Source organism: Ceratosolen solmsi, unplaced genomic scaffold (assembly GCF_000503995.2).
Source record: "Ceratosolen solmsi marchali unplaced genomic scaffold, CerSol_1.0 scaffold15, whole genome shotgun sequence".
Taxonomy (NCBI): Eukaryota; Metazoa; Arthropoda; class Insecta; order Hymenoptera; family Agaonidae; genus Ceratosolen; species Ceratosolen solmsi.
Window position 1 is genome coordinate 1,351,046 of NW_011948434.1, and position 26,232 is coordinate 1,377,277.

A 26,232-nucleotide genomic window follows, 5' to 3' on the forward strand; every position below is an offset into this window, starting at 1 on the left:
TTATGGGTTATGTGATAGTTACAATAATCTTATAGAAATTTATAACATATGTTGTATAAATAAATAAAAATATATTTTGTATCTTTAAATATTTTTTTATATTACTTTAATTTTTACCAAATCATGCATTTGTTGAATTTTTATATTTACATCTTCACCTTGTAATGCTTTTTTTTCTAATTCACTTTCAAATACAATTGCTGTATGATTCATAAATGATCTTTTTCGTTTAGTTTCATAATATTTATCATTACTAATATGAATTTTATACCAACATATTAAGGCATTTGGAGTAGTTTTATATTTTTCTAAATCAATTTTTCCAAAATTTATAACCTTCTCTTTCATTTCTGATTCATCAATTTCCACTAATATTTTTACATCTGATAAAGCTTTGTAGTTATATAGACTTGAATTTAAATCAAAAACTTGATTTATCTTTAAAATATACATTATTTATTTAATTAAAACATGTCTATTTTATTCCAAATAATAAATTATAAAGTTTTATTTATTACCTTGAATTTATTTATAAAATCAGCTATCATATATTTAAAACTGTTGATACTTGAATTACCTATTTGTTCTACAGTACAACATTCGTCGTCATCATTGTCATTACCTATATCAGGAAATGAATTCTAAAATAAATTTCTATATAAGTAAATTAAATTTTAAAAGCTTATTTCTGTAGCAATGATATATTTATATAAGTTTACTAACTGTAGTATCTGATAATCTAAAATTAGTACATTTTTGAAGATTGTTATCTTTCACTGAAATCATTTTTGGTAATTCCTCAGAATATACAAATTGTCCCATAAGAAAAATTCTCTCTGGAAATAGATAACCATTTGAATTCAATAAAGATCTGCAAAATAATAATTATAACTTTAATTTATATACTGCATGATAAATAAACTTTTTTTATTTCTATTTTTATAGTAAATTAAACATTCTACTATAAGAAATCACGCTACTAATTAATTTATATAAATTTAGGTACAAAATTTATATTATTTTTTAATACAAACCTGTAAATTTCACGGTAGTTTTGTTGGCCACAATCTATTAATTCTCCTTTCATATCAAAATCATGAACAATAATATTATCTAATTTATTAATAATTTCATTGTAATCAGATATAAAATAAATTTTTCCTATGATATTGTTTATTTTAACTATATGTTCAATAAAATTTTTTAATACTATATTATTTGTTCGATAATATAAAATTTCACAGTTTTTATTTTCTTTTAATATTGTCAGACCATATATTGGAAAAGGGCATGTATCAAAAATTGTTTTCAAATATTCTTGTTTCTTTGATGTTGCCACTTGAATTAAGGATGTTGTATATTCTTCATCATTTAAAAATGTAATTATATCCCGTGGTAATTGATAAATAAATTTATTAGGTAGACTTATATCTTTATGAGCTAATTCATATGAACATTTTAACCTTCCATTTAAAATTTGTGCTGTTAATATTAATTTATCATTTATTCTAACATTTTTTGGAAATGTTGGAAATACTGCTAATTGCCAACAAGATTTTCCTTGAGATGAATCTAATACTATTTCTTCATCTAGATTCAATTTAAACCAGGCTACCAAACCATCAACTATACAATCATAACGACAAACACTCGTGACTATTTCTTTGACTCCATCTTTATTAAAATAATTTAATTTATTTATGTCATTGAAATTGACTTTAAGTATTGACCTAGGCTCTGTAATATAATTAATGTTAACGTTTTCTAAATTTTCAGTATCATAATAATCTTCATCAGATAAAATACATATGTTATCAAAATTTAAAGATCCAAACTTAATTCTATTAAATGAAACAGAAGTTCTAAATCGAATGTATTCACATTCAACTGCTGCTACATATAATGTTGCAGACATAGGTATAACAATACCTGTACCATTTGAGACTAAAAGATTATTATGTGCATCAATTAATGTTGGTATAACTAATTCCCCAAATAAAGCTGCATCAAATATTTCTGTAACTATCAATTTCACTCTACAAGTAAAAACAATAGTTTTATAATGAATATAAATAAAACTTTGGTTATAGTTGTTTTTATATAATTTATATTTCAAACCTTTCAGGTATATCTTCAGGAATTTTTAAATCAGTTGATGCTTTACATATCAGCTTAATATCTTCTGCCTTATTTTTATTAAAAACTTCTTTTGCAATATTACACATTGCTGGTGAATATTCACAAGCATAAATTTTATGAGCACCAGCTTCACGAGCATACAAACTTAGTAATCCTGTACCAGTGCCTATATCTAAAACTGTATTGTAACCTAAGCATACTCTTTTTGTAATTGCTTGATAAAAAGCATGATTTCTACTTTTATCATTTAACATTGTGAAATGCCATCTATCTACAGCCATACTGTAAGCATTTTGCAAATTTCTTTCAGCTGGTAAAAAGTTTTGATCTGCTTCCAACGCTCTTTGTAAGTACTTTATTGCTCTAAGAAATTCTCCATTTCTAAAATAAGTTTACAATTAATTAGTTCATTAACTAAATTAATTATTTTCTTAGCTACACATTTTCATAATTGTATTGTTTATTAATACATTTTTTCTATAACAATCATAAAGTATAAGCGATATGAGAAACATAATCAAATATATACTACCGTAAAAAATGTGCAGCAAAATTATTAAGCATTATTGAATTATCAGGAAAAATTTCGAGTGAATTTTCATAGCATTTAATAATATCTTTCATACGATTATTCTGTTCTAAGTGGATTCCCCATTCACCTATTGTTAAAATAATAAAAGAGTTAATATTACATTAATTGAAAATTTAAATAATAAGCAATATGTAATTAATACATAATATTGTAGTAAATCTTTTTTTGAGCTCTGCTCTTTTTGATGGACAAAATTCTAATACTGCAGTATAATAAGCGTATGCTTGACCAATGTTTCCTTGAGCATCATGATCCAAAGCCTTTTTTAATGAAAGTTTTATTATTTCCTCAACTTCTTCTTGCATGCTGCTTTCAAAATATTTTAAAATTCAAAATTTTAATAAATAATTTATAAACTAACATTGTATAATTTTTTATTTTAAATAGATTTAGAAAAATAAAATAAATCAATTTTGATTACTTAATATAATATCAATAATTTAATTTTACTTTTGTAAAATTAACATTATATTAAAAAAAAAAATATTATAAATATGTTGAATGGTACTCTATTTTGAAACATCTAGTTTTCTTAATTATCTTTAATTTATTAATAATACGATAATAATTATACAAATGTTAATTTGTATATTAAGTACAGCATATTATCTTATACTTATATTTATTTTATAATCTGTATTAAACTAATTGATGATACATATTATATGAAAATAAAATTTATGAAGAAAATAAATAAATCTTAATTATATAATTATTTATAACTGAAATTATAAACAAAAATCATAAATTTTTATTTGAAATATAACATAAAATCTGTAAGGAAAATAATTCAATTATTCAATATTATATATACTATTAGTAATGTTATACTATTCTACTATAAAATTGGTTAGAAATTGAATTTAATTTAAAAAATTAATTTATTATTAAACTTTTTTTATCAAAAGTATTTGATAATTTAATGATATTTTTGTCACATATGATTATACATCAACTGTGTTTTATTAAATTCACTTTAAATATTAATTTTTCTTTGAAAGTGGATAAATATTTTTTATTGTAATTTATAATTAAATTATCAAATATACGTATTCAAATATTCAAATATAAATATTCAATAAATTTGCTTTTTATTTACATTGTGTATATTCGTAAAGGCATAGAAGGGAATCAAATCCGTTGTCTGCTATTTTGATGACTAATAACGTTGCAGTGTTAAATTCGAGTTTAGTAGTTTGTTCACGTCAGAATATTTGATAGGTGATTATTCTAAAATATAAATAAATGCTATTTATATTACATCTTTACCATTAAAAATTAGAATTTCAACTAGCATATACATCAATTAGTAGATATTAATTTCCATATCCTTCAAACTGTATTTAAATTATATTTTCAGAAAAGTTTATTAATAACCTATAATTATATATAATTAAATAATTACAAGAGTAATTTTAATGTGTATTTTTTATATGATCCAATATGTTAAAGATTTATCAAGGAATTTAATTATAGGCTTATTAAACAAATGCATAATATTAAAAAATAATTTAAATATTTAATTCAAATTTATAATTTATATAATTTAATTAATTAATTATATATGTTACAATTATAATTTAACATTACTTTTAACTGCAGTCATATTTATATTTTGTTTGAAATAAAATATTAAAGAAACCTCAGTATTTAGTCAATTATTCATTTTTATTCTTATCTATTATAATTATACTTAATTTTATTTTATTATTAAATTTTTTTATATACATCTGTGCTTTCTTATTTATTTTATATTTTTAATATTTACTTTTAAAATAAATATATTATTTACCATTATTATATTATAGTATTTATTTTTATAAATGTATAATATTTATACATATGTACAATAAAATGTATCAATTATGTGTAATAGGAAATTAGATTTAATATGAATATTTAATGTAATTGGTTACATATTATAGTTATGAAATATTGATTGTTAATAAGAAATTTTTTTTCTTCAAATTTAAGTTCAATGCAATTCTGTAAAATATATTTTTGATTATTTTTATTGATGAGATTAAATTTTAATTACATTAGTAATCTTCATAAATATTACATCACTATGTAAAATTATAAATAGATGAACGTTTCATTGAAGATTTAATTATTTGAAAATCAAAAATATTTTAATAAAAATAATTTAAAATATATAATCAAATAAATATAATTTTTTTTTGTATAATTAATTAATTTTGTATAATATATAATTTCGATTGTAATTGCAATAATTTTCAAATTAGCAAAATAATAAACAATTTTTGTTTATAAATGTATTAAATTTATTTATAATGAATATAAAAATTTGATTATACTATTTAACAACTATTATATTTGATGTTTAAGCTTGTAAGTTTATTTATAAAACAACAAAAATATTTTTATTTACAACAATTTATTATTAAAAGTAAACTATAAATTTAATAAGTTTATCTTTAATAAAACAACAATTATAATCATTAATTGAATTGAATTAAAAAAAAAACATAACTAATAATCAAGAACAAAAATCATATCTTCATCTCCATTACCATTATCTTCATCATCAAAATAATACTCGTCATTTTCAAACTCCTCTTCATCATTTTCATTAATTATTAAACCATGATATAACATATTAAAGCACTTGGAATGTGGATCACGATAATGAATATATGGGTCTCCACGATTTAATTGTACATTACATATCCAACAAAAGAATGTATTGCATTTCCAACATGTCATTTTATTACATCCATCAGACTTCTATGAAATAATGTATAAAATTTTAGTTTAAAATATTGATGTAGTGTTTTTATTATTGTTTAATCATTACGATTCATGGATCATTTGTATTTAAATAATTTAAAAAATTATAAAGTAAATGCAGTTTTTAAAGTATTTTTTCAGTATTATAAATAATAAACAATTTGAATAGTATGAATATAAAAAATTCTAAAAAATCATTTGTATATTTATAGTTATATCCTTATATATAATGAAATTTTGAAAGCTGAGTATTTATCATCAAAATATTTATTTAGTATTTGTGCTAATAATTATATATATATTTAAATATTAAATTGTTAACTCATTTTTTATTTGGAAAATTCAGTTGATATTAATATGCATTGTTAATTTATTTTCTAAATATTTAAAATATAACATTTACTTACCACATTCTTTATAAATATACGATATAAATTTAGATTAATATAATTAATGTACCTCTATTGCTGTATTACAATGGGGACACTTTTGACTATTTGTATGAATCCAATTTTCAGTCATACTATTTTCAACAAGCATTTGTAATTGCTTTTTACCATAACGTTGTTCTAATTCAGATTTCTTTTCATTTGAAGCTTCTTGATACTCTTTAGCAAGATTTTGTTTTTCAACTACCGATATTAAAAAATAATTAAATTTCTAATAATTATTATTTATGATTTATGTTTTATATTAAAAAAGAAATAATGATGAAGTCAGATTAATAATATTGATATAGATTAAAGTTTTACTTGTAATTTTACATGGTGCAATACCATGATATACAGCTTTACAAAAAATGCAAAAAACATATTGGCAAATAGGACAATTCGCCATTATTTCATTTGGTTCTTGACTCACTGGATATTGACAACTTTTACGTGGACAATAAATAATATCTGTCATTGTATCCAATGTAATATTTAATAATATAGAATCATATTTTGAAAATAATTCAGTTGACACTAAATCTTTAATCTAAAATAAAAAAACATTAATAAAAAAGATATACAAATGTTTTGTTTATATAATTAAATATTAATCTTACTTGACCAGGACTAACTTCAGATTTACAATTTTCTTTAGGACAAAGAATATTTTGCACAGTACCTTCTTTAATTCTTACTTCAAAATAACCAGTTATACATTCTTTACAAAAAACGTGAGTGCAGGGTAAAAATTGTGTACAATATTCTCCTGATTTATCAGTGAAGCATATTTTACATGAATATAAATTTTTTTTAAATTCGATCTGTTTTTGCATCTCATTATAATCAATTAACATTTGAACTGGATTTATGCCTATAAAAATATCATGCACAGCCCTTTGATCATGTACTTTATTTTTTATTTTTATTTTTTCCCTCACATAAATACTTCCATCTTTAAATTTACTTTCCTTAAATTTTTTATCATCAGTTATTGAATTTTGAAAATCAACTAATCCTTGTGGTAGTTTTGTTTTCGTTAAGGTCATTTCGTATAACTTATAAATATTATCAATATTAATACACTCTTGTATTTTTAAAAATTTAAGAGTTTCAGATTGTAGAAAAGAAATCCATGTAAACAAAATCTCTTGACCTGTATTATTTTTCCATAATTCATCTAATTCTTTGCAAAGCTTAGAAATTGAAAATACATTTAACCAAGAACATCTAAGAGTAAAATTTGGTGGTGAAGTTGATGGATAGTTTACTGGTAATAAAATTAATAACGTTAATGGTGGTAAATATGAAATATTAATTTTTTTTCGAGGTTCATTATTCAATTGATTGTCTGTATATGTGAAAAAATATTTTTCATGAAGGTTAATAAATATTTTAATGATAATTTCATATTGATCAACTTTTATACAATATGAAAATTCTTCTTCATTGTAGATACTTTCTAAAGCAGTTAGTTCATCTTTTTGTTTTTCACTGTCCATTGACTGCTAATAAAAAGATACAAGCTCATAAGTATTTATAAATATTTTTTATTAATTAATATAAAAAATTTTATTATATAATGTATTAATTTTATACGTATAAAAATATAATTATATTTTCAAAACCAATTATACATTATTTTTAATTGTATTTATTATGAATAATTTCAATGAAGAAGTGTTATAAGAGATTGCATATTAAATATGGTTGAATATCCAATTTTTGTCCAAATATCGAATATTTCATAAATTAATGATAATGTATAAATGGTTAGAAATTTATTATATTATAAATATTAAACTTAATCTATAATTAAAAATGATAAACATTAATTATTATAAAAATAAAAAATATTTACCGTTACACAAAAAAGTATTCGTCAATTCCGCGTGTGTGCAGAATCCATAGTAGAAGGTAAACAGTATATTTGTATATTATACTGTACGAACATGTCCAAATTTTCATATAATCCCGAGTTACGTTCGTTTTATGTATCTACTTTGGTCTAACTCATTTATCCATTTTTATATTTTTTAGTTTGTACTTATATGACAATTGCAGAGTACTTAGTTACGATTTAAACTATTATTTTTGAATCATTAGTTTGGAAGTTAAAAAAATTTAAATATATTCATAGTCGTCCATTTTATTATATACTTTTCAAATAATTGATAACTGTAATTTATAAAATTATATTTTCTTAAAATTCATGTATATTGATTCTTTTTATTAAATCACAAAAATAAAAAAGATTAGGTATTTGAATGAATATTTATAATATTTTAAGTGTTTAATTTTAATATTTATATCTTATTTTAAAAATAAATTTTAACATTTTTTAAATTTAATAAAAAAAAACTTTCAGAGTATTCAAAGCTAATTATGTTTAACCAATTAACTTTACAGCATGCTAATTGTATATTCTACTATTTATTCAGATTGAAAATTTACTTTTTTTCAAAATATAGTACTCTGAATATTATTATAAAATTTAATAAACCACAATACATCACGATTGTTGTAAAAACATATCATATGTACAATTTTTATTATAAATATAAGTATATATGGTCAAATATGTTGAAAAATGATAAATGAATGGATTTTATAGAATAGGTATTTGAATTGCCAAAGAAATTTTTTAATAACTAGTAAAATTTCTATAACTGGTAAATTTTTAATTATTTAAGATAATATATACATATAATATAATTATAATTAAAAAAATCATAGCTTATACTTTTGTAAATCTTAAAAGGAAAATTTCTTGTATTTAAAGAATAAAATTATATTTTTTAAGTCGTATTATTGTCTATATACAATATTACTGAGTATACTTATTTCATACTTCATCGTCATACATTTGAAGATGATCCAATCTCATCTCATTATTTTTCAAAACTTTTTGTAATTTAATATTGGTTTGTTTTTTTTTTGAAATTTTCTTTGTTCCAACTAAATACTCTGGCATTATAATTTTATTATGTCTAAATTCTGGTTTATCATCTTCTTTACATGATTCTTTTTTTATTTGTGGTTTTCGAAATGAAATAGTATTTTTATGTTCATTATCTGATATAGATCTTGCTTCTATTTCTATACTTTTATTGTCTGGTGTATTGTTATCTAAATCATGAGTTAAGTTTTGTGACCTCACATTTAGTTTTTCTTTAAATTTATATTGTTTTTTAAGTTCATGTTGCTTTCTTTGTCTTAATTCATTTAAAAATAAGAAAGCAGTTTCGCTATTAGTTTCATTTGAAATATCAGACACATTATCTAAGCTGTAACATGTCCACTTAGTTGGATTTTTACGATAATCTGGTATTATTCGAAATTTAGAACGTGGAGCTGGACCTTCAGGACGTTTAAATAAACTTTGGCGTCCTCGAAAACCTTTTATTTTAATCTTTTTATGTGATTTAATAGACAATTCCTCCAATCTTGGTACATGTGAATCTTTGTGATTGTTATGTTTATTTAATGATTTCTCTGCTATGCCAAGTTGCTCGTTTAAATGCTTTTGACGATCCACAAAATTATTATTAATATAAATAAAATTTTCTCCTGAATTCATATTTATCTTAAAAATAATAATAGAATATTATTATAAACATGAGTTTATTTAATTATTAAATATATATTATAAAAGTATTGCATATTTTTAAGAATAGGTTAAGTAGGTATTTCTATAAGACTCAATTTGTTTGTTAATATATGCACAGGTGTATAAATATCGTAATATAACAAACTCAGAAAATGTTAATAATCTTTTATTTAATCATTATAATTTTATAATCTTAATTATTATCATATTATTGTAGTAGATTAAACAGATTCTGCAATGATGAACACTTCATTTATGATTTGATATTTTATTTTATATATTGACAAGAGAAAGCTCATTTATTATTATAATACTTATTAATTATAAACAAATATATAATATAAATAGTAAAATAAATATAAGTTATTTCAATGCATTATAGTAATTTAATTTAAATTTATTGGCTATGTATTGTAAAGATAAAATGTATAAAGAAAAATAAATTAGTTTTTACTATAGTTTGTAATATTAATATATATTGTATACGATGAAAATTATTAAGTAATTATAATATATATATTTTATTAATTCAATATCAAAATTAAGTTGAATATCAAATGTTACTCGGTTATCGCGTACCTTGTCGAAAAGTTATCAAAGCACAACATACGTATAAGTAGTTGAGTATAATAAATGGTGGAGCTCTGTTGGTAAATTTACATGAATAATGCCAAATATAAATTGCGCAAATATTATAATTTTAAAAAGGCTAAAATAGTAAAAGTGAGAAAGTAGAGAAAAAATCAGATTAAACAATTATTGCACGTTAAGGAAGATAAATTTTTGAGTACCATTTGGTCGCATGCGCAATGATAAAATATTTATTACTTCTTGAATATGAAATTATAATTTATTCCGTTTATGGACAGTGAAAATGTTGAATATAATTTAATGATATTTAATAGGTTGTGTTGGTTACTATAATAAATTTAAATATATTTACTAGTTTTATTAAAACATTTGTACATAGTTTAATTCAGTAATAATGTGATTAGTATTTTTATTTTCGAATCATGGCTGTTAATTATATTATTTTATATTAGAATAAATAAATAAAATATTGTAATGCTATTACTTTTTTAACGTCGGATATAATAATAATATATTGACAGCCAATAACCTTATATTTCAATTGCGCATGCCTTACAAAAATCCACTATCCACAATTTTCTGTCGTGTTAATATCTTATTCTTAATGTTCAGGAGTTTCTTACATATGGGTGAGCAGTTGGGAAATATGAGTCATATCTTATTATTACGCTTTTCATTTTAAGAATAAATTTTGGATACCTTTCTGCCGTGTATATGCTAAAATTAATTCGGTGATTGTACTTTTATTATTAATATACTTTGGTAAATGCATGTTTTAAGTTTCAATAGTTGGAGAGAAAAAATACATGTTTTCCGAAGGTACATTTTGATAGAATGTTATGAACCGATGATTGAGGTTATGACGTTTAAATGAGGTTTGTAAATAATTAATTTATAATTGACATTGATGGTTTTGGACATTATAGCAATATTGTTTTTCATTCTTTTCAAAAACGAGGAACTTACTAATTTCATGGAATCTAAGTTTGTACCAAAAAATTTTATTAGTTTTTTCACTTTTAACTTACACACATTTTGTGCATTTTATTTATTTTAATTATTTCAATTTTTTTAGTCTCTTCAAAAGTAATTGCATTATAACCATTTAACAATTGATAAAAATATATTTATTAAAATACACTTGTAGTGGTTATCATTCTCTTATATTTTTAGATGATAATCTAATGATCAAAATAAAATATAAAATTTTTTGGATTATTCTGTTTAATAATTTTAAAAAATTTTTTAAATGTATTAATTATATTTCAAGTAGTTAAAGTAGAAAACTTATTAATTGTATTTAATTATTTTTAAAAGGCACAGTAAAAAGTTACATTACAAGAATCTGATTACAAGTCATCACATAATATCAGCATTATAGACAAAATAAAAGGATGTATTGTGTACAATGGCTAATACCTGTATTGCTTATACCAAAGCCTGTCAATCCAGCATTGCTACAAACTCATGTTATGTTCATGGTTCTTTACTTGATTGGATTCTTTTTAGAGAGAAAACCATGCACTGTATGCAGTCTTGTATTTTTGGCCACTGTGTTTCTTATTTGTTACAGTGGTATTGGCAATTGCCTTTTTTGGAGTAACAATTGCGATACTGTAAGATGTGACAATGGTTGAAGCAATTATTGAGATAGAAGACTTTAGAATAATTTTAACTAGTTTTAAATTTAGGTGCACTGTGTAAATGGAAAGTTGCGTTGTGCATAGTGCAGGGTCTAGTTTTACAATTGCTCGATATATTTTCGAGTTTCTCCATTGTAAATATTATGTATACAACGGTGAAGTATAGATGCAAAGATTGCATATTGTATTGTACATAAAGTCTTTCCATCAATTGTAGTAAATATTTATCCATTATAATTTGAGGTTCTATTTTTATGAGAAAATGTTGAAATGATTTTAAGCATGTAAATAGATTTAATTTGTTCAATATATATTGCTTGTAATTTATGGTAAACTTTTGTTTAAATATTCAAAAAGTTAAAATTATAAAATTTTAAATTACTATAAATTAATTTTTGAATATAACTAAATAATCAAATACTAAGAAAAATTACAATATGACAATTCATAAAAAAAAAAGAGATTATAGGTAACAATAATTTAATGAATTTTTCTATTAAATCAATTTGTTTTGGATCAATAGTTTTCATTCTCAAAAATACAAATTTGAATCAAAAGTATTCATACAGAATTAAAATATCAATATAATTCACATTTTGCAAATTAAATAGATTATTTAGTAATAAATTTTATAAATAAAAGTTTTGTATACTTATGCATTTTCTCATAAAATTCTCAAAATAACTACAAGTTTATTTTTAACTTACGATATTTATTATAGTATATACATAAATTTTTGAAACACTTAATTTTGTTATTTCCTAGACATTTTGATAAAACCAGTCATTTAATACTTAAACTAAAATTTAAAAAATCAATATGCTATTTTATTTAACTTACAGCATTTAATAAAAATAGCAAGTATTAAAATCATCAAAACAATATTTAAAAGAAAAAATACTTTTATAAGCTGACTTATCTAATTTTATAAAATATGTATAAACTTAAATCAATGAAGATATGAAATTAGTCACAGCACAAATATATATTTAGTCTGTGATAATATAATATATGTACTGAAATGAATATTTTCAGAATAACAGTGTAAGCAAAATAATGCAAATAATTTACTATTTAACGTAGGGATTTATCTACATTGACAGTGTTAGGCAAATTTACAATAACTGTGTCAATACTGTCAACATGTTGTACTATAGTAAAAAAAATTTAATCCTTTAAATAATAAATAAAAGTTTCTATTTTGATCATCGGAATAAGATATTTATATGAGAAAATTATAATCTTTTGAAATAATTAAAACTCTCAAATCATTCTCTTCCATGTAATATTAGGTGATTGCAGTTCAATGTAAATAGAAACAAATTTTTTTTTAATTGTGTTTATTAAATACTTTACAATTTTATAAAGCAAAACTGATTTCTTATTTTAAGAATTGTTACTAAAATATAAAATTTAAAAATAATTGCAAATTGGTATCAAATGATTGAAAATATAATTGAAAATTAGTCGCTAACTTTTATAAGTTTTAATTAGATTATGTATGTTTTTTACATAATTGTATTTATAATTGAATATATTATTTAATATTTAAATTACACAGATAAATTGTAACAAGATAGGCTTCATTTAAGTTAATAAATTAATAATAACTTATATTGTAAATGGATTTATTGCTTGCCTTTTCATTCCAATGTTATATTTGCTGTATTTAAATACAATATTTTGAAATAGTAATACTATATTATAAAATCATAAAAATCTTACATTTTATTTTTTACATCTAAATTGTAAAATACATACTATAACATTCAATTATTTAATTGAACTTTCTACTTTTCAATTTCAAAACAGTATTATTTATAATATTTATGCAAATAGATTATTAATTTAAATTAATTTTAAAGATGTTTGTTTTATCAAGGTTTATTCAGTTAATTAGGGCTAAATAGTAAATAAAAAACAAAATCTAAATTTTCATATTAAGGTACATTTATTGAGGAGCTTTTCCACGTCCAAAACCTCCACGGAATTCTAATTCACCAGTACCTGCACCGACATCTGCTTTTTTGTCTCCGGGTCCACCTGGTCCACGTCTATAACCAGCACGATCTTCAGCTGGTCGTGAAGTTTCGTTTCTGGGACCCATTGGAGGTTTAGCTCTTGTATTTTCTGAAGGGTTTTTTCTCTTAAGAGTTGCTGGCACAATTTCAGGTGGTAAATGAAGGTAATCACGCAGGTATTCAATACCATCATTGGTTAAATACCAATAAAAATGTCTCCAAGCAAATTGTTCTTTAACAAATCCCCTAGATTTTAAAGACTAGAAATACATTATTTTAATTATTTTATTGATTTATTTTATTTTATTTTATACGTTTAACAAACTTGCAACATGCTATAATAAATATCTTATTAAATTTTTTACTTAAGTGATTATTGTTTATATTTTATTATGTTGCTATTTAAATCAGATATATTTTTATACTCAAATTAACAAAAGTAGGTTTATAATCTACTTATCTTTTTATCCAGTGAAGATTATTTAATTCATTGTAAGTATTAAATCTTGTAAAAAACAAAAAATTTATAAATAATGTATTTATTTAAATTTTCTTTTTGTATAAGTTTCATACTCCTTATATAATTTATATACGAAAGTTAAAAGAATTTAGTCACATATATGAATGGTATAAATATTGAATTTTTTTTATTAAAACAGATAATAAATAAATTTAGGTAAATAAAACCATGTTTTACCTGCATCGCCTTAATCACCTGCAGATTTGGAATATTTTCAAGTGCCGGATGTTTTGGTGCATGGTAATCTTTTTTAGCAACCATTACACCTTCTTTAAAAAGATATTCGTAAATTGCGACACGATTTTTTTGAGGCATCAACATTCTGAAAAATCTAAATATATTATTTGCGTCAAGAAAATACTTATTTTATATTTATTATTTATAATTTATCATATCGCAAGCGTATACATATTCAAGGTTGTGACTTTTTATAACCTTAATATGGATAAAAATATATAACAAAGAATTATGAATAAAAAATAAATACTTTTTAAATTGAAATTAATTTATAATTTATAATGCAATGTAATTAAAATTAAATATAAAAATTAACAATTAAGGAATGTGATCCAAATGTACATTATTTTTTAAAGAAAGTTTACAAAATTGCTAGTACTATTTGTATTAAGATATTTATAGTAATATAATATATAAAATAAAAACAAAAGTTTTAAGAATAATTATAAGATGTATTAAAAAATAGTCGATTGTATAACACTGACATACTTAAAAATATCGGTTTGCTCTCTTACTGAAAATGAATCGTTCCCAGTTTTCTGAAGTATGCCGTGAAAAAAATCAGGTGCACACAGTGTTAAATGTACATTCGATTAATCGAAATTTGAATCGCAATTTGAATTATAAAAAACTTGAGTCTATATATTGGTACAAGTGTTTAATAATTATATTCATAGTAAACATCAATTATATTGATAATGAATTAAATATTTGATTATTGTATTTAAGAATTCACATAAAATGAATAAAAATAATAGGTTAGGATGCATTAAATTTCGAGAATTGAATAATCAGAAAGGAAAATCAGATGAAAAACAAACACGAAGAAATCATCTAATAATTACACCAGACGTTTTAAAATTATTTACCGAAACTTGTAAAACTGCTTCCAAAGAAATTAATTCTAATGATGAATTTGAACAAGAAAATAGTTCTCATAATTTTTTTGAAAATAACAGTGAATCAGAACATCTGCGTAAAGTTAATATTACCAAGAACAACACAGAAATTGAATTAAATATTGTTAAAAAAAAATCACAATTTTTTTCAAATTTTAATACATGTATAAAACCAAAAAATAATGCAAATGAAAAAAAGTAATAATGTTTGAATTATTTTAAATACTTTATTTTAAGATTAAATAATTATAATGATTCTTTTTTTACAGAATATATAACGTTCTGATAGGTAAGATTTCATCACGAAAGCATAAAAAGTGGGATAACGATGGTATATTAGAAATTGTTGGAAAGAATGCTGTATTAAGGGTTTTTTTTATTTTTTCTTTATTATATTAATATAACTATTATTTTTAAATTAATATTGTATTTCAACAATAAATTAGGACATTGATGGAAAGTTTATTGGAAAAACAATAGTTAAACCAGAAACTATTGAAGAAGGATTTAGATTTCATTTAGGAGAAAAAGAAATTGAGGTAGTCTGTCTTATAATAGTTTAAAATTTTTAAGTTTCTTGTTTAAATTTTCTAAAAAGTTAATTTATTAGATTGCTATAAAATATAGATAGCTAGAATTGCTATAAAATTTTTTATGTTTTATCATTGTTTTAAAATAAATATTAATTAATATGTACATATATATATTTTTTATAATAAATATTTTATACAGATATACTATATTATAGATTTATTTTCAAATATTATATTATTATTTTAATTATGTATTATATAATTTTAGATAGTAGAACTAACTTTGTTCAATGACTTTGTTCAATCCAGACCGACTACTATTTTAGAAAATAATGAAATTGTAGAACCACCTGTAAAGAAGACAAAACGATTAAATGAAATTCCTGTACTATCTGGTACTAATGAATAATTAAAACTGTATATTACATTAAATTTTATAATTTTAATTAATAATTACAGTTTTAATGATGAATACATGTATTTTAAAAATAATGAATACTTTCATATATTAAATTTAATTTTTAACAGGAAGTAGTTTACACTTTAATTACGAACCCCTTATAATGCCACAAATGCCACTTGATGCTAAATGCTTTCAACAAAATGATGAATGGAAATTACACGAAGTATGTGTTGATCCTTGTTTAGTTTCTGTATTAAGACCACATCAACGAGAAGGAATAGTTTTTTTATATAAATGTATAATGGGAATAAATAATTCTGATTATAAAGGTGCAATACTTGCTGATGAAATGGGTTTAGGAAAGACACTTCAATGTATATCTCTTGTATGGACATTATTAAAAAAGGGACCTTATGGAAAACCAGTGTTAAAGCGAGTATTGATTATAGCTCCTAGTACCTTATGTGAAAATTGGAATAAAGAATTTAAACAATGGTTAGGCTCAATAAAAATAACCCCTTATATTGTGTCAAATAAAAATACAATTAAAAATTTTACTAAAATTCCAAGAGCATCTATTATGATTATTAGTTACGAAATGTTTGTTAGAAATACAGGCACAGTAAATAATTTAAATTTTGAATTATTGATATGCGATGAAGGTCACAGGTTGAAAAATAGTGAAGTAAAAACATTGAAGGTAAAATAAATGTAAAATTAATCAATATTTTAGAAATAAATTGAATGGCTATTATTTTTATTTGTACTTATTATATCAAGTATGTATAGATATATTTCAACGAAATTATATTTAACTTTATGATATATTTATAATTTTTACTTTCTAATTTGTGTATATATATATATATATGTATAAGATTTTTAATTAATTTTTAGTTACTCAATCAATTAAACTGTAAAAGACGAATTTTGATAACAGGTACACCTGTACAAAATGACTTGCAAGAGTTTTATACCATAGCAAATTTTGTAAATCCAGGTATTTTTGGCAACTACAGCGAATACAAAAGTTATTATGAACAGATAATTGTTACATCTCATTACACTACTGTTGAAGAGAAAATGTTACTAGGACAAGAAAGGGCCAAAGAATTATTTGAAAAATCCAAAACATTTATTCTCAGGCGCACAAACAATTTAATTAATAAATATTTGCCTCAAAAACATGAAGTTGTAATATTTTGTCGACCAACTCATGAACAAATTTGTTTATATAAATTAATAACTGATTATTGGTTTAATAGAACTACTATGGGTAGAAGTACAATGTCTTTAAATGTTATCATTGCTTTAAAAAAAGTATGTAATCATCCTTGTTTTTTTACTAATGAAAAAAGTAATGTTTTGGATGAAATAATGTCTTCAATTCCAACTAATTTATTTAAAACAAATACTTCTTTTTCATATTCAAGTAAAATGAAGATAGTACAGGCAATTTTTGAAGCCTTAAAAATAACAGAAGAAAAATTGGTTTTAGTATCATATTTTACACAGACTTTAGATTTTTTAGAAAAAATTTGCTATATAGAAGGACTACAATTTTATAGATTAGATGGAAGCACAGCTTTGACATCACGAACAAAAATCATTGAACAATTTAATTCAAAGGATAATTATCATCGTAAGTTTTTTTATTAATTTCTTAATTATTCAAGAATCTTCACTTTATAAAATTATAATATTATTGATGAATCATTATTATTTACCAAAATAATTTTTATATGAAAAGAAAAAAGAAATTTATAAAAGTTATATTAGGTGTTTTATTTTATATATTTTATTTCTAGGTATATTTTTGCTTAGTGCAAAAGCTGGTGGAATTGGCTTAAATTTAATTGGAGCATCAAGATTAATTTTATTTGATTCTGATTGGAATCCAGCAAATGATATTCAAGCTATGGCACGTATCTGGCGAGATGGTCAAAAACGATCAGTTTATATTTATAGGTAAAGTATATTTATTTAACTAAAAATATTATAATTTAAATATAAAATTTATTTAATTATATTTTTGAAGGCTATTAACAACTGGTACTATTGAGGAAAAAATATATCAAAGACAAATTAGTAAAACTAGATTGAGTGAAGCTGTAATTGATGCCAATCACATTGCATCTGTAAAGATTTCAATAGATGAATTAAAGGTTTGAAGTAATTTATATTAATTTTATAATACAAATATAGCTTTAAATTAATATTAATTGGTTAAATAGAATTGGAATTAATATAATTTTTTTTAAGAATTTATTTTCATTAGATAGTAAAACATTATCAGTTACACATGATTTAATGGAATGTTCCTGTAAAGGTTGTGGTGACATACCATATAAAATCGATAAGAACTCTAGTTTAAAGTATTCAAGAGATTTTCAATTTAATTTTGTAACAAAGAAGTCTGAACAACAAACAACTATTAATCATCTTCTTGATTGGCAGCATTATAAGCCACCTATATCATTTGATTTAATGAAGGTATCAAATAAAAATATTTTTTTATCTACCAATCTTATTATAGTCTACTAAATACATTAATTTATAAGTAAAATAATTTATTCTAGGAGCTGATGTTACAAGAAGTTCAAGAGCATATTAGTTTTATTTTTAAAAATACAATAAAAAAATTAAATAATGTATAAATGATAATAATAATGAAAACAATTTTATTTTTAACATCTTTTCTTCATAATTTTATTTAAAAAATGACGACTTGCCCTTTTATAATGTAATTTTTTATTTATATTACAATTATATTTTGAATTTATATTTTTGACTAAATTTGATCTCATAATACTTTTCTATTCATTCTAATAAATCATTTTACAATTTACTTTTTTTTATTATATACTTCATAACATGATCAATGGAATTTGGATTATTAAATAATTGTTTGAGTTCAATTAGCTCTTGCTTGTTTACTTCTATAAGTGGATTTTTATTCCATTGAGTAAGTAGTCGTTTTGTTATTATTAAACTCTGAAATGATAAATATGGATAATTTTTTAGTATTTATGTACTTCAAGATATATTTTTAATTAATTTTCATGGTCAATAAATTAATATGTAATAAATTACGACTAATTTTAGCTATTTTTTATAGTATTTACAATATTTAATTTAGTTACTTTTAAAAAATAATACCTCTTTAGAAAATGAAGAAATATTCTTTAAATATGTCCATATTTCATTTGCTGTGTTTGATTTGTAAATTTTAGAAACAAATCCAAATCGTAACGCTTCTTTTGCACTTAATTTTTCTCCAAAATACAATATTTCTCCTGCCTTTAAATTATAATTTTTTATTTGTTAAATATGTATAATAATTATTTAAAATTTATAATTATACATACCTTAGATGGTCCAAAAATTCTTGGGAATGTATATGTTGAGCAACCCTCTGGGGATAATCCTAATTTACAAAATGGAGTCATAAAATAAGCCTGTTAAAAAAGAATTATTCAATATATTTGGACATGTAATATCTACTTAAACGTTAATAAAACTTTATTTACTGTATTTGTTGCATACACAATATCAAAAAGTGCTAAAGTAGTAGCTGCAATTCCGATAGCTGGTCCATTAACAACAGCAATTAAAAGTTTTGGATACAATATAAGTGATTCAACAAATTGTCTTAAAAGTTAAATTAATATGTATTATAGTTATTTCAATAAATAGATACTTTGTTAAGGAAAAATTACATACTGGATTATATTTATTTCATTGTCTGCATTAATATTTTTATTTTTAGTATAGCTGAGAAAATCATTGCCGCTGCTATAAAAATCTCCATTACCTGTTATCACAACTGTAGTAACAGCATCATTGTTTGCAGATTCATTTAATATTTTTATGATATCTTTATACATCTTTATAATAATATAATTAATTTTAATTATATTATTTATATATCAATATTTAGTTTATAAAATTAATTACAGATTAATATAAACATTTTCATATAAATTATATATATTATTAATAATAAATGAGTTAAATTTTCTTACTTGACTTATGAAAGCATTTTTTTTTTCTGGCCTATTGAAAACAATTTGTTGCATTCCATTCTCAATATTTGTTATAATCAGTGATTTCTGTTTATTTACCATTATCTAAGTTTACTTCAATAATTACTTTGCAAATATTACAGTATAATTCAGGTTATGTGATGACGTGCAGCTTATCTTATGCTTGATGACTTAGCACAGCGACTGATTTAAATTGGGTATTATAATCTACATATTTGTATGATTGTGACTTTAGACAGCAAAATATAATGAATCGAAAGTTAATGTTAAATATTCATGATAATATTGGATTAAAAAAAAGATTTTTGTTGATGACTATTTTACTAAATCACCAAAATTGTGTCTAATTTAGATTTATCTTCCATGCATGTTCAATGTTTGATCTCTACGATGTTTGATATTTCTAACTATGTTGAATTCAAACTTCACGTAGTGGCACATAAATGGAAAGGAGATAAACATTTTAAGCATAGCTTTAAGATCGAACAACGCGGTCAAAGTAGTAGAAGTCGATAGATTTGCTCTTCGGATATTGGCAAAATATGTAAATGCAAGGGAAATTGAAAATCGTACATAAGGTCATGAAGGGTTGTGCTCATTTATCTGATATTTTTTAGTTAACGTTTCCGGGGCAGTCAAAGGCAATAAAATGATTTGAAGGGGCAATTGCTTGAATGATCGACTGATTAATTGATTGACCTAATTAGACTGAACCGGAGTCATTCTTAGTATTAGATTTGTATTATATTTACAAAAATTTACTTTAAAATAACAATTTAATTATATAAAATACGCTGTTAATGTTGGAAGAAAAGTAAAAATATTATTAATATTTAGAATTAGAAAAAAATGTTTATTATTCTGTTGTATATTACAAAATTTAAATGTATTTTCAGGTACTTCGATATAATGTTAAGTTCAATACGAATTGTATACAACAATAATTATTCAAATATATAGGTATTATAAAATCTTTAGACTATATTTTTTTTTAATGTTTAAACATTAGAATGGTTGTAAAAATCTGTAGTTTTGTAAAATTGTAATACCTGTACAGTCTGAATTTTCTAATTCAATTAATTTATAGTTTTTCATTAATTTCTAAAAATCAATTTAAATAGGTAGATAGGATTATTTCTAGTGAATTTTTATTTCTAATTTGATTTTAATGTACATTAAATATATACCGACTTTAGTCATACAGCATATGTTTGACTATACTCGATATTTATAAATGTTTGTTAATATAATGCTTATATTATTTTGCAAATGTAGTTGCCTTAATTTTTAAGAAAACAATCCTATATTAAATTATTGTATTTAATATTCATTATGCACATTTTTATAATTATGTTTTTCAGAATTATAATGAAATAGAATATACATAACAATAAAACAACACACTGGGTTGTAAAATAAAAAATGTTTAATAAGAGTTCAATCATATTAAAATCTTCAAAATTATAAAATGAAAGAAAGCCAGTACAATTAAAAGAATATTAATTATTATTTAAAATTTTTATACTTTTATTATTCAAAAATAAAAATACGTTTAACAGATAAAGTAATTTTATAAATTTTTTTTTTCTAAGCTAATTTTTAATTATGGTTATTTTTATATTATTAATTATTTTACGATTTTCATATTATTACAGTTTTATTATAAATAAATTATTAAGGATAATTGGATAATTTATATTAAAAAACAAATTAAATAATTTTGGTCAAAAGCAAAATTAATTTAGCATTATTTGATAACTAAGAATACTTAAAAATAGTTTAATTAAAAAAAAGTCGTCAAAGTTTCATTTAATGTTTTCTAAAAATTTCTAATTTGCATGATAAATAGTTTTCTCGAGCTTAAAGAAAAATTTCAGATAAAATAATATAAATAAATTAAAACGTTATTTGTAATTTTAAATAAAATACGATCGATAAATTATTTATGAAATAATTAAATTATACCATGTTTATTTTTTAAATTTCATGTATATTCAAAAGCACTTTATAATTGTAAAAATTATTTTAAAAAGTTTTGATTGAATAATTTACAAGATCTTTTTTATTATTTTCTTATTTCATATTATAATATCTTAAATAATATATAACAATAGTTCCTTTAGAATTTCCAAGTTATAATAAATAAATTACTATATGTTTAAGGTTTTAAAATAAACAATAAAAGTTATAAAATTATTAGTTATATTAAATTCAAAATCATATTAATTAATATACAATTAATATAACATACAATTGTAAATTTAAAAAAGATTTTAACTGTTGTGTTTTTATTTTACTTATTGTGTTTTAATTTAACTATAAAATGTGTTCATCACAAACAAGTTTTTAATAACGAACAATTTTAATTACTTTTATGAAATTCTCTTAGGACATAAACATATTAAAAAAAATCTATTTATAAAAATAAAGACTCTTTATTTGTTTTTAAATTAAACTTTGTTTAGAATAAAATTATGACCACCAGTTACCTGGTGGGAGAATAGTTTGGGCAAGTGGAAGGGGTAGCGCTTCAATTCAGTATTTAACACATCTGCTTTTCGTGCTTGCTATTTCGTTTATTTTACAACTACAATATAATTCTACATTGATGATAAGAATCGCTAGGATCTTGCCATTTCTTGGTTGTTGCCACGTGGTGTCAGCATGCACTACTTGTAGAGGTAGGAGGTCGTAAATCTCTGGATCCTCTTGATGCAGTGCACTTAGTGGTAAAAGACTATACTGAGAATCGTAGAGGTCGTAAATCTTTTGACACTTCTTCGTGCGATGTCACATAGTGGTAACTTTATTGCTAGTCTTCTCCAAGCTGTCTTGTGTCGTAGATGGGTGAGAAGGGCCTTAGAAGACTCTACTTCGTATGAAGCTGTTGAGTATATCTTCCGTAACCGCTTTGCTGAGAGTATGCGATTTCCCAAGTGACTCCTTCTTATATAACTAGCGTCTGTCTCGTAATGCGCTTGCCTTAAATATCTATGCGGCAGCTTTGTTAACTGACAATAAGGAGGCGATTGTGGTGCTTGAAACAATGGTTGCGATTATGCACTTGTTTTTCCGGACCTCGAATGACCCTTGGAAAATTTTACAGAAATTATAACCGTTGGGGTTTTCCCAAAAATGATAGCCTTTGGGATTTTCTCCCGAATTAATAGCATTCGGGAGATTCTCGAAATCTCGAACATTCTGCACGCCATTATTAATTCAATCGATTGGTCGAAGTTGTTTTTAGTATGACTACTCTGGTCAGCCCATCCATGCCAGGATGAATGTTGATTACTCGGGCGAGGGACCATTTGCTCGGAGGAAAGTGCTCGTTGTGATAAGTACCAACGAACCAATCTTGATGTCATTCTGTGGATATCGATTGTTGTCATTATGTACACTTGGGCACCGTACGTGGGGGGTTAGAGTCTGTTCTACGCTGATCTCTCCCTACTACCACTTCGTGCATTCGGGCAATATACGTGGGGGTCAGAGTCAGTCTTTATATGTGGAAGTGAATTCTGATCTCTTCCCGATACCACTTCGTGCATTCGGGCACCGTACGTGGGAGTCCAGTCAGTCCTTAGATGTGGAAGTAAATGCTGATCTCCCCCTACTACCACTTATACTCGGACACTATACGCGAGGATCAGAGTCGGTCGTTATACCTTGAAAGACGTGAAATGCTGCTGTCATCTCATTTGAATATTTCTCGAACTGAATTATACGTTATCACTACGCGATTGATTTCTTCTTCCAACACCTTTTCATTCCCAGTTACCTTGTTGAACAAGCACACGAAAATGAACGCATGCGTGAGGTTCTATGCTTAGAATTAACATGCAACCGTTGATACCATCTCATCAGTTGAAGAGTGGTGATAAACTACTACTTCTTTGAGTTGTTCTTGTTGTAATATCTTGTTCTTCCTGTAACAGCGTATGATGCCATTTGGTACACTTCATACAATTTTGTTTACTCCTGAACATCTGAGTGTAGTTAGTGGTGCTCCAAGCACTTGTAACACAGGTGTCGTTTCCTCGTGAAATCCCTTCTTTTCGAAATTAACAGTCCGTTGAACTTTGGGCATACAGTCACAAAATGTCCCTCTTGGTAGTAGTCGCACACCTTGTTATGCTTTGGACCTTCTTGTGGACCTTGCAATTCTGTTTTTACTGACGACTGGTAAACTCTCACCGTGCTATTCGTCGGTAGATGAGACTGGTCTGGGCGCCTAGAAGCCATAGCTTGTTTTATGTTTTCTAGAGCCCTCACTCAAGACAATAGGAACGTTTTGAGTTGCTCAAACTTGGAGTATGTATTGGGATCGCCTAATGAGCTTTCCCACTGCTCTCTGGTGGACGGTTATGCAACTGCATTTCTGTGAGTACCACACGCATCTAATACAAAAGTAATAAGACACTTAGACATCTAACAAAGGCCAACAAGGCCCTTATAGTAGTGCAACTAACACAAGACCAATACGATCCTAGAGTGCATCTATCAAAAGGTCAACAAAGCCCTGCTAATAGTACGCCCAGCACACGGTCAACTAGACCGTTCTTATAAGAGTGCGTCCAGCACAAAGCCAACAAAGCCTCTTCAGTGAGGACATCTCAACAAGTTACCATCACGTGGCACCACATGAAGAAGTACCAGAGATTTACGACCTCTTAATTCTCAGTGTAATAATTTACTATCGAGCACATTACGTCAAGAGGATCCGGAGTTTTCATACCTCTTACTTCGCAGTATAATAATTTACAACCAAGCACACTACGTCAAGAGGATTCAGAGATTTACGACCTCCTACCTCTGTATATAGTGCATGCTAACGCCAGGTGGCAACCACCACGGAACTGCAAGATCTCACCGATTGTCAGCACCATCTTAGAATCATTATTGTGTAGCTTGAAAAATAAAAGACAATAAACAGTACGAAAAACAAATGGGTTAAATATTGAATTAATGCGCTATTCCTTCCACTTTTTTCCCCCACCAGGCAACAGGTGGCCATAGTCTAATCCAGTCATCTTGGTCCTTTGACCGCCGCATGAATGAAATTCTAAACAATGGCACTTTAAAAAGTATTCTTTATAAATTATATATGTAAATTATTTTGACTATATTTTGATGATCAATCATTTTCATTCGACGGCCAATGATTTTTATCATTTGAAATAGAAAATTGTCTTACTACAATATTTGAACTCTAATCATAAACAGCTACATACAAATTTTGATTATTATAAATGCTTTTTTTTAAAAACACTAGGAATTATTTGTTTCATACAGTTTTTAATATTTAGAAATTGTTATTCCAAATATTCATGAAATATATTATTTATTTACATCAATAATGTTTGTGTTTATTATTAAGCATTCTGATTAATCATTCTGATTAATAAATATGTTTCAACTCATTATTTATACGAATTCTTAGGAATTAAATAAATGATAATAAATAAAAAACGTATTAATGCTTACTTAAACATTCCCATTATTATTATATTATAACATTCCCATTATATTTCATAATATACATTCTTCAAATATATGTAAATATAAAAAATAGATAAAGTAGAAGAAAAATAAAATATAAACACATTGGTTATTCACACGATTGATAAGTCAGTGTTTGTAAACAAGTGGTTTTACTTTTATGTAACATAACCATCAACACACCATATATCTTAATTTAATCATTTTTACGTTAACAACTTCTCAAGTAGCTACATCTAGACGTAGTCTTATCATAAATTTTTTTTTAAACATTAATAAATGATATTAGAATTATATAAAATTATATAATTATTATA

At 23.5% G+C, this 26,232-nt stretch overlaps 6 protein-coding genes across 9 annotated transcripts; 1 reads left to right on the forward strand and 5 right to left on the reverse strand.

The window, feature by feature from the left end:
* Window positions 1–96: 96 nt before the first annotated feature.
* Window positions 97–3,900, reverse strand: LOC105364721 (putative protein arginine N-methyltransferase 9). 3 transcript variants are annotated; one of them, XM_011502730.1, is made up of 8 exons: window positions 3,831–3,900; window positions 2,874–3,037; window positions 2,672–2,798; window positions 2,119–2,520; window positions 1,035–2,036; window positions 724–871; window positions 519–641; window positions 97–438 (listed from the first exon to the last, which is right to left on the reverse strand). In XM_011502730.1, exons 1-8 carry the CDS (start codon window positions 3,851–3,853, stop codon window positions 97–99), a joined length of 2,331 nt encoding a protein of 776 aa, XP_011501032.1. In that variant the 5' UTR covers window positions 3,854–3,900. The 3 variants fall into 3 exon arrangements, 2 of the variants coding, with proteins under 2 accessions (XP_011501032.1, XP_011501031.1); XM_011502729.1 differs by having other exon boundaries at window positions 2,874–3,040; window positions 3,831–3,898; XR_912961.1 differs by having other exon boundaries at window positions 414–438; window positions 519–622; window positions 2,874–3,040; window positions 3,831–3,898.
* A 1,289-nt stretch (window positions 3,901–5,189) lies between these two features.
* Window positions 5,190–7,972, reverse strand: LOC105364723 (E3 ubiquitin-protein ligase RNF14). Of its 2 annotated transcripts, none has more exons than XM_011502732.1 (5): window positions 7,772–7,972; window positions 6,531–7,415; window positions 6,235–6,460; window positions 5,942–6,114; window positions 5,190–5,479 (listed from the first exon to the last, which is right to left on the reverse strand). In XM_011502732.1, exons 2-5 carry the CDS (start codon window positions 7,410–7,412, stop codon window positions 5,225–5,227), a joined length of 1,536 nt encoding a protein of 511 aa, XP_011501034.1. In that variant the 5' UTR covers window positions 7,413–7,415; window positions 7,772–7,972; the 3' UTR covers window positions 5,190–5,224. The 2 variants fall into 2 exon arrangements, with proteins under 2 accessions (XP_011501034.1, XP_011501033.1); XM_011502731.1 differs by having other exon boundaries at window positions 6,531–7,418; window positions 7,772–7,971.
* A 713-nt stretch (window positions 7,973–8,685) lies between these two features.
* Window positions 8,686–9,493, reverse strand: LOC105364724 (uncharacterized). The gene has a single exon (XM_011502735.1). The coding sequence runs from the start codon at window positions 9,488–9,490 to the stop codon at window positions 8,756–8,758; it is 735 nt and encodes a 244-aa protein (XP_011501037.1). The 5' UTR covers window positions 9,491–9,493; the 3' UTR covers window positions 8,686–8,755.
* Window positions 9,494–13,682: 4,189 nt separating this feature from the next.
* LOC105364725 (40S ribosomal protein S10) lies at window positions 13,683–14,626 on the reverse strand. The gene is made up of 2 exons (XM_011502736.1): window positions 14,473–14,626; window positions 13,683–14,035 (listed from the first exon to the last, which is right to left on the reverse strand). Exons 1-2 carry the CDS (start codon window positions 14,614–14,616, stop codon window positions 13,706–13,708), a joined length of 474 nt encoding a protein of 157 aa, XP_011501038.1. The 5' UTR covers window positions 14,617–14,626; the 3' UTR covers window positions 13,683–13,705.
* A 647-nt stretch (window positions 14,627–15,273) lies between these two features.
* On the forward strand, window positions 15,274–19,074 carry LOC105364847 (DNA repair and recombination protein RAD54B). Its single transcript, XM_011502877.1, has 12 exons — window positions 15,274–15,508; window positions 15,602–15,629; window positions 15,701–15,791; window positions 15,878–15,970; window positions 16,233–16,359; window positions 16,493–17,067; window positions 17,265–18,009; window positions 18,176–18,335; window positions 18,406–18,532; window positions 18,630–18,860; window positions 18,947–19,019; window positions 19,070–19,074. Exons 1-12 carry the CDS (start codon window positions 15,274–15,276, stop codon window positions 19,072–19,074), a joined length of 2,490 nt encoding a protein of 829 aa, XP_011501179.1.
* A 131-nt stretch (window positions 19,075–19,205) lies between these two features.
* Window positions 19,206–20,772, reverse strand: LOC105364726 (enoyl-CoA delta isomerase 2, mitochondrial). The gene is made up of 6 exons (XM_011502737.1): window positions 20,393–20,772; window positions 20,091–20,254; window positions 19,898–20,018; window positions 19,736–19,825; window positions 19,527–19,667; window positions 19,206–19,361 (listed from the first exon to the last, which is right to left on the reverse strand). Exons 1-6 carry the CDS (start codon window positions 20,492–20,494, stop codon window positions 19,206–19,208), a joined length of 774 nt encoding a protein of 257 aa, XP_011501039.1. The 5' UTR covers window positions 20,495–20,772.
* Window positions 20,773–26,232: the final 5,460 nt, after the last annotated feature.

Excerpts from the sequence above, each read along its gene's own strand:
- LOC105364721 (XM_011502729.1), bottom strand. The coding sequence starts at position 3,853 with ATGCCTTTACGAATATACACAAT. Across the intron at positions 2,521-2,671 it reads TTTGCTGCACATTTTTTACG|AAATGGAGAATTTCTTAGAG; the intron begins GTAGTATATATT and ends AACTTATTTTAG. Across the intron at positions 872-1,034 it reads AACTACCGTGAAATTTACAG|ATCTTTATTGAATTCAAATG; the intron begins GTTTGTATTAAA and ends ATTATTTTGCAG.
- LOC105364723 (XM_011502732.1), bottom strand. The coding sequence starts at position 7,412 with ATGGACAGTGAAAAACAAAAAGATGAACTAACTGCTTTAGAAAGTATC. Across the intron at positions 6,461-6,530 it reads CTGAAGTTAGTCCTGGTCAA|ATTAAAGATTTAGTGTCAAC; the intron begins GTAAGATTAATA and ends TTTTTATTTTAG. Across the intron at positions 5,480-5,941 it reads ATTGTAATACAGCAATAGAG|AAGTCTGATGGATGTAATAA; the intron begins GTACATTAATTA and ends ATTATTTCATAG.
- LOC105364724 (XM_011502735.1), bottom strand. The coding sequence starts at position 9,490 with ATGAATTCAGGAGAAAATTTTATTTATATTAATAATAATTTTGTGGAT.
- LOC105364725 (XM_011502736.1), bottom strand. The coding sequence starts at position 14,616 with ATGTTGATGCCTCAAAAAAATCGTGTCGCAATTTACGAATATCTTTTT. Across the intron at positions 14,036-14,472 it reads AGGTGATTAAGGCGATGCAG|TCTTTAAAATCTAGGGGATT; the intron begins GTAAAACATGGT and ends ATGTATTTCTAG.
- LOC105364847 (XM_011502877.1), top strand. The coding sequence starts at position 15,274 with ATGAATAAAAATAATAGGTTAGGATGCATTAAATTTCGAGAATTGAAT. Across the intron at positions 16,360-16,492 it reads TGAAATTCCTGTACTATCTG|GAAGTAGTTTACACTTTAAT; the intron begins GTACTAATGAAT and ends AATTTTTAACAG. Across the intron at positions 18,010-18,175 it reads TTCAAAGGATAATTATCATC|GTATATTTTTGCTTAGTGCA; the intron begins GTAAGTTTTTTT and ends TTTTATTTCTAG.
- LOC105364726 (XM_011502737.1), bottom strand. The coding sequence starts at position 20,494 with ATGGTAAATAAACAGAAATCACTGATTATAACAAATATTGAGAATGGA. Across the intron at positions 19,826-19,897 it reads TTGTGTATGCAACAAATACA|GCTTATTTTATGACTCCATT; the intron begins GTAAATAAAGTT and ends CTTTTTTAACAG. Across the intron at positions 19,362-19,526 it reads TTTCTTCATTTTCTAAAGAG|AGTTTAATAATAACAAAACG; the intron begins GTATTATTTTTT and ends TTATCATTTCAG.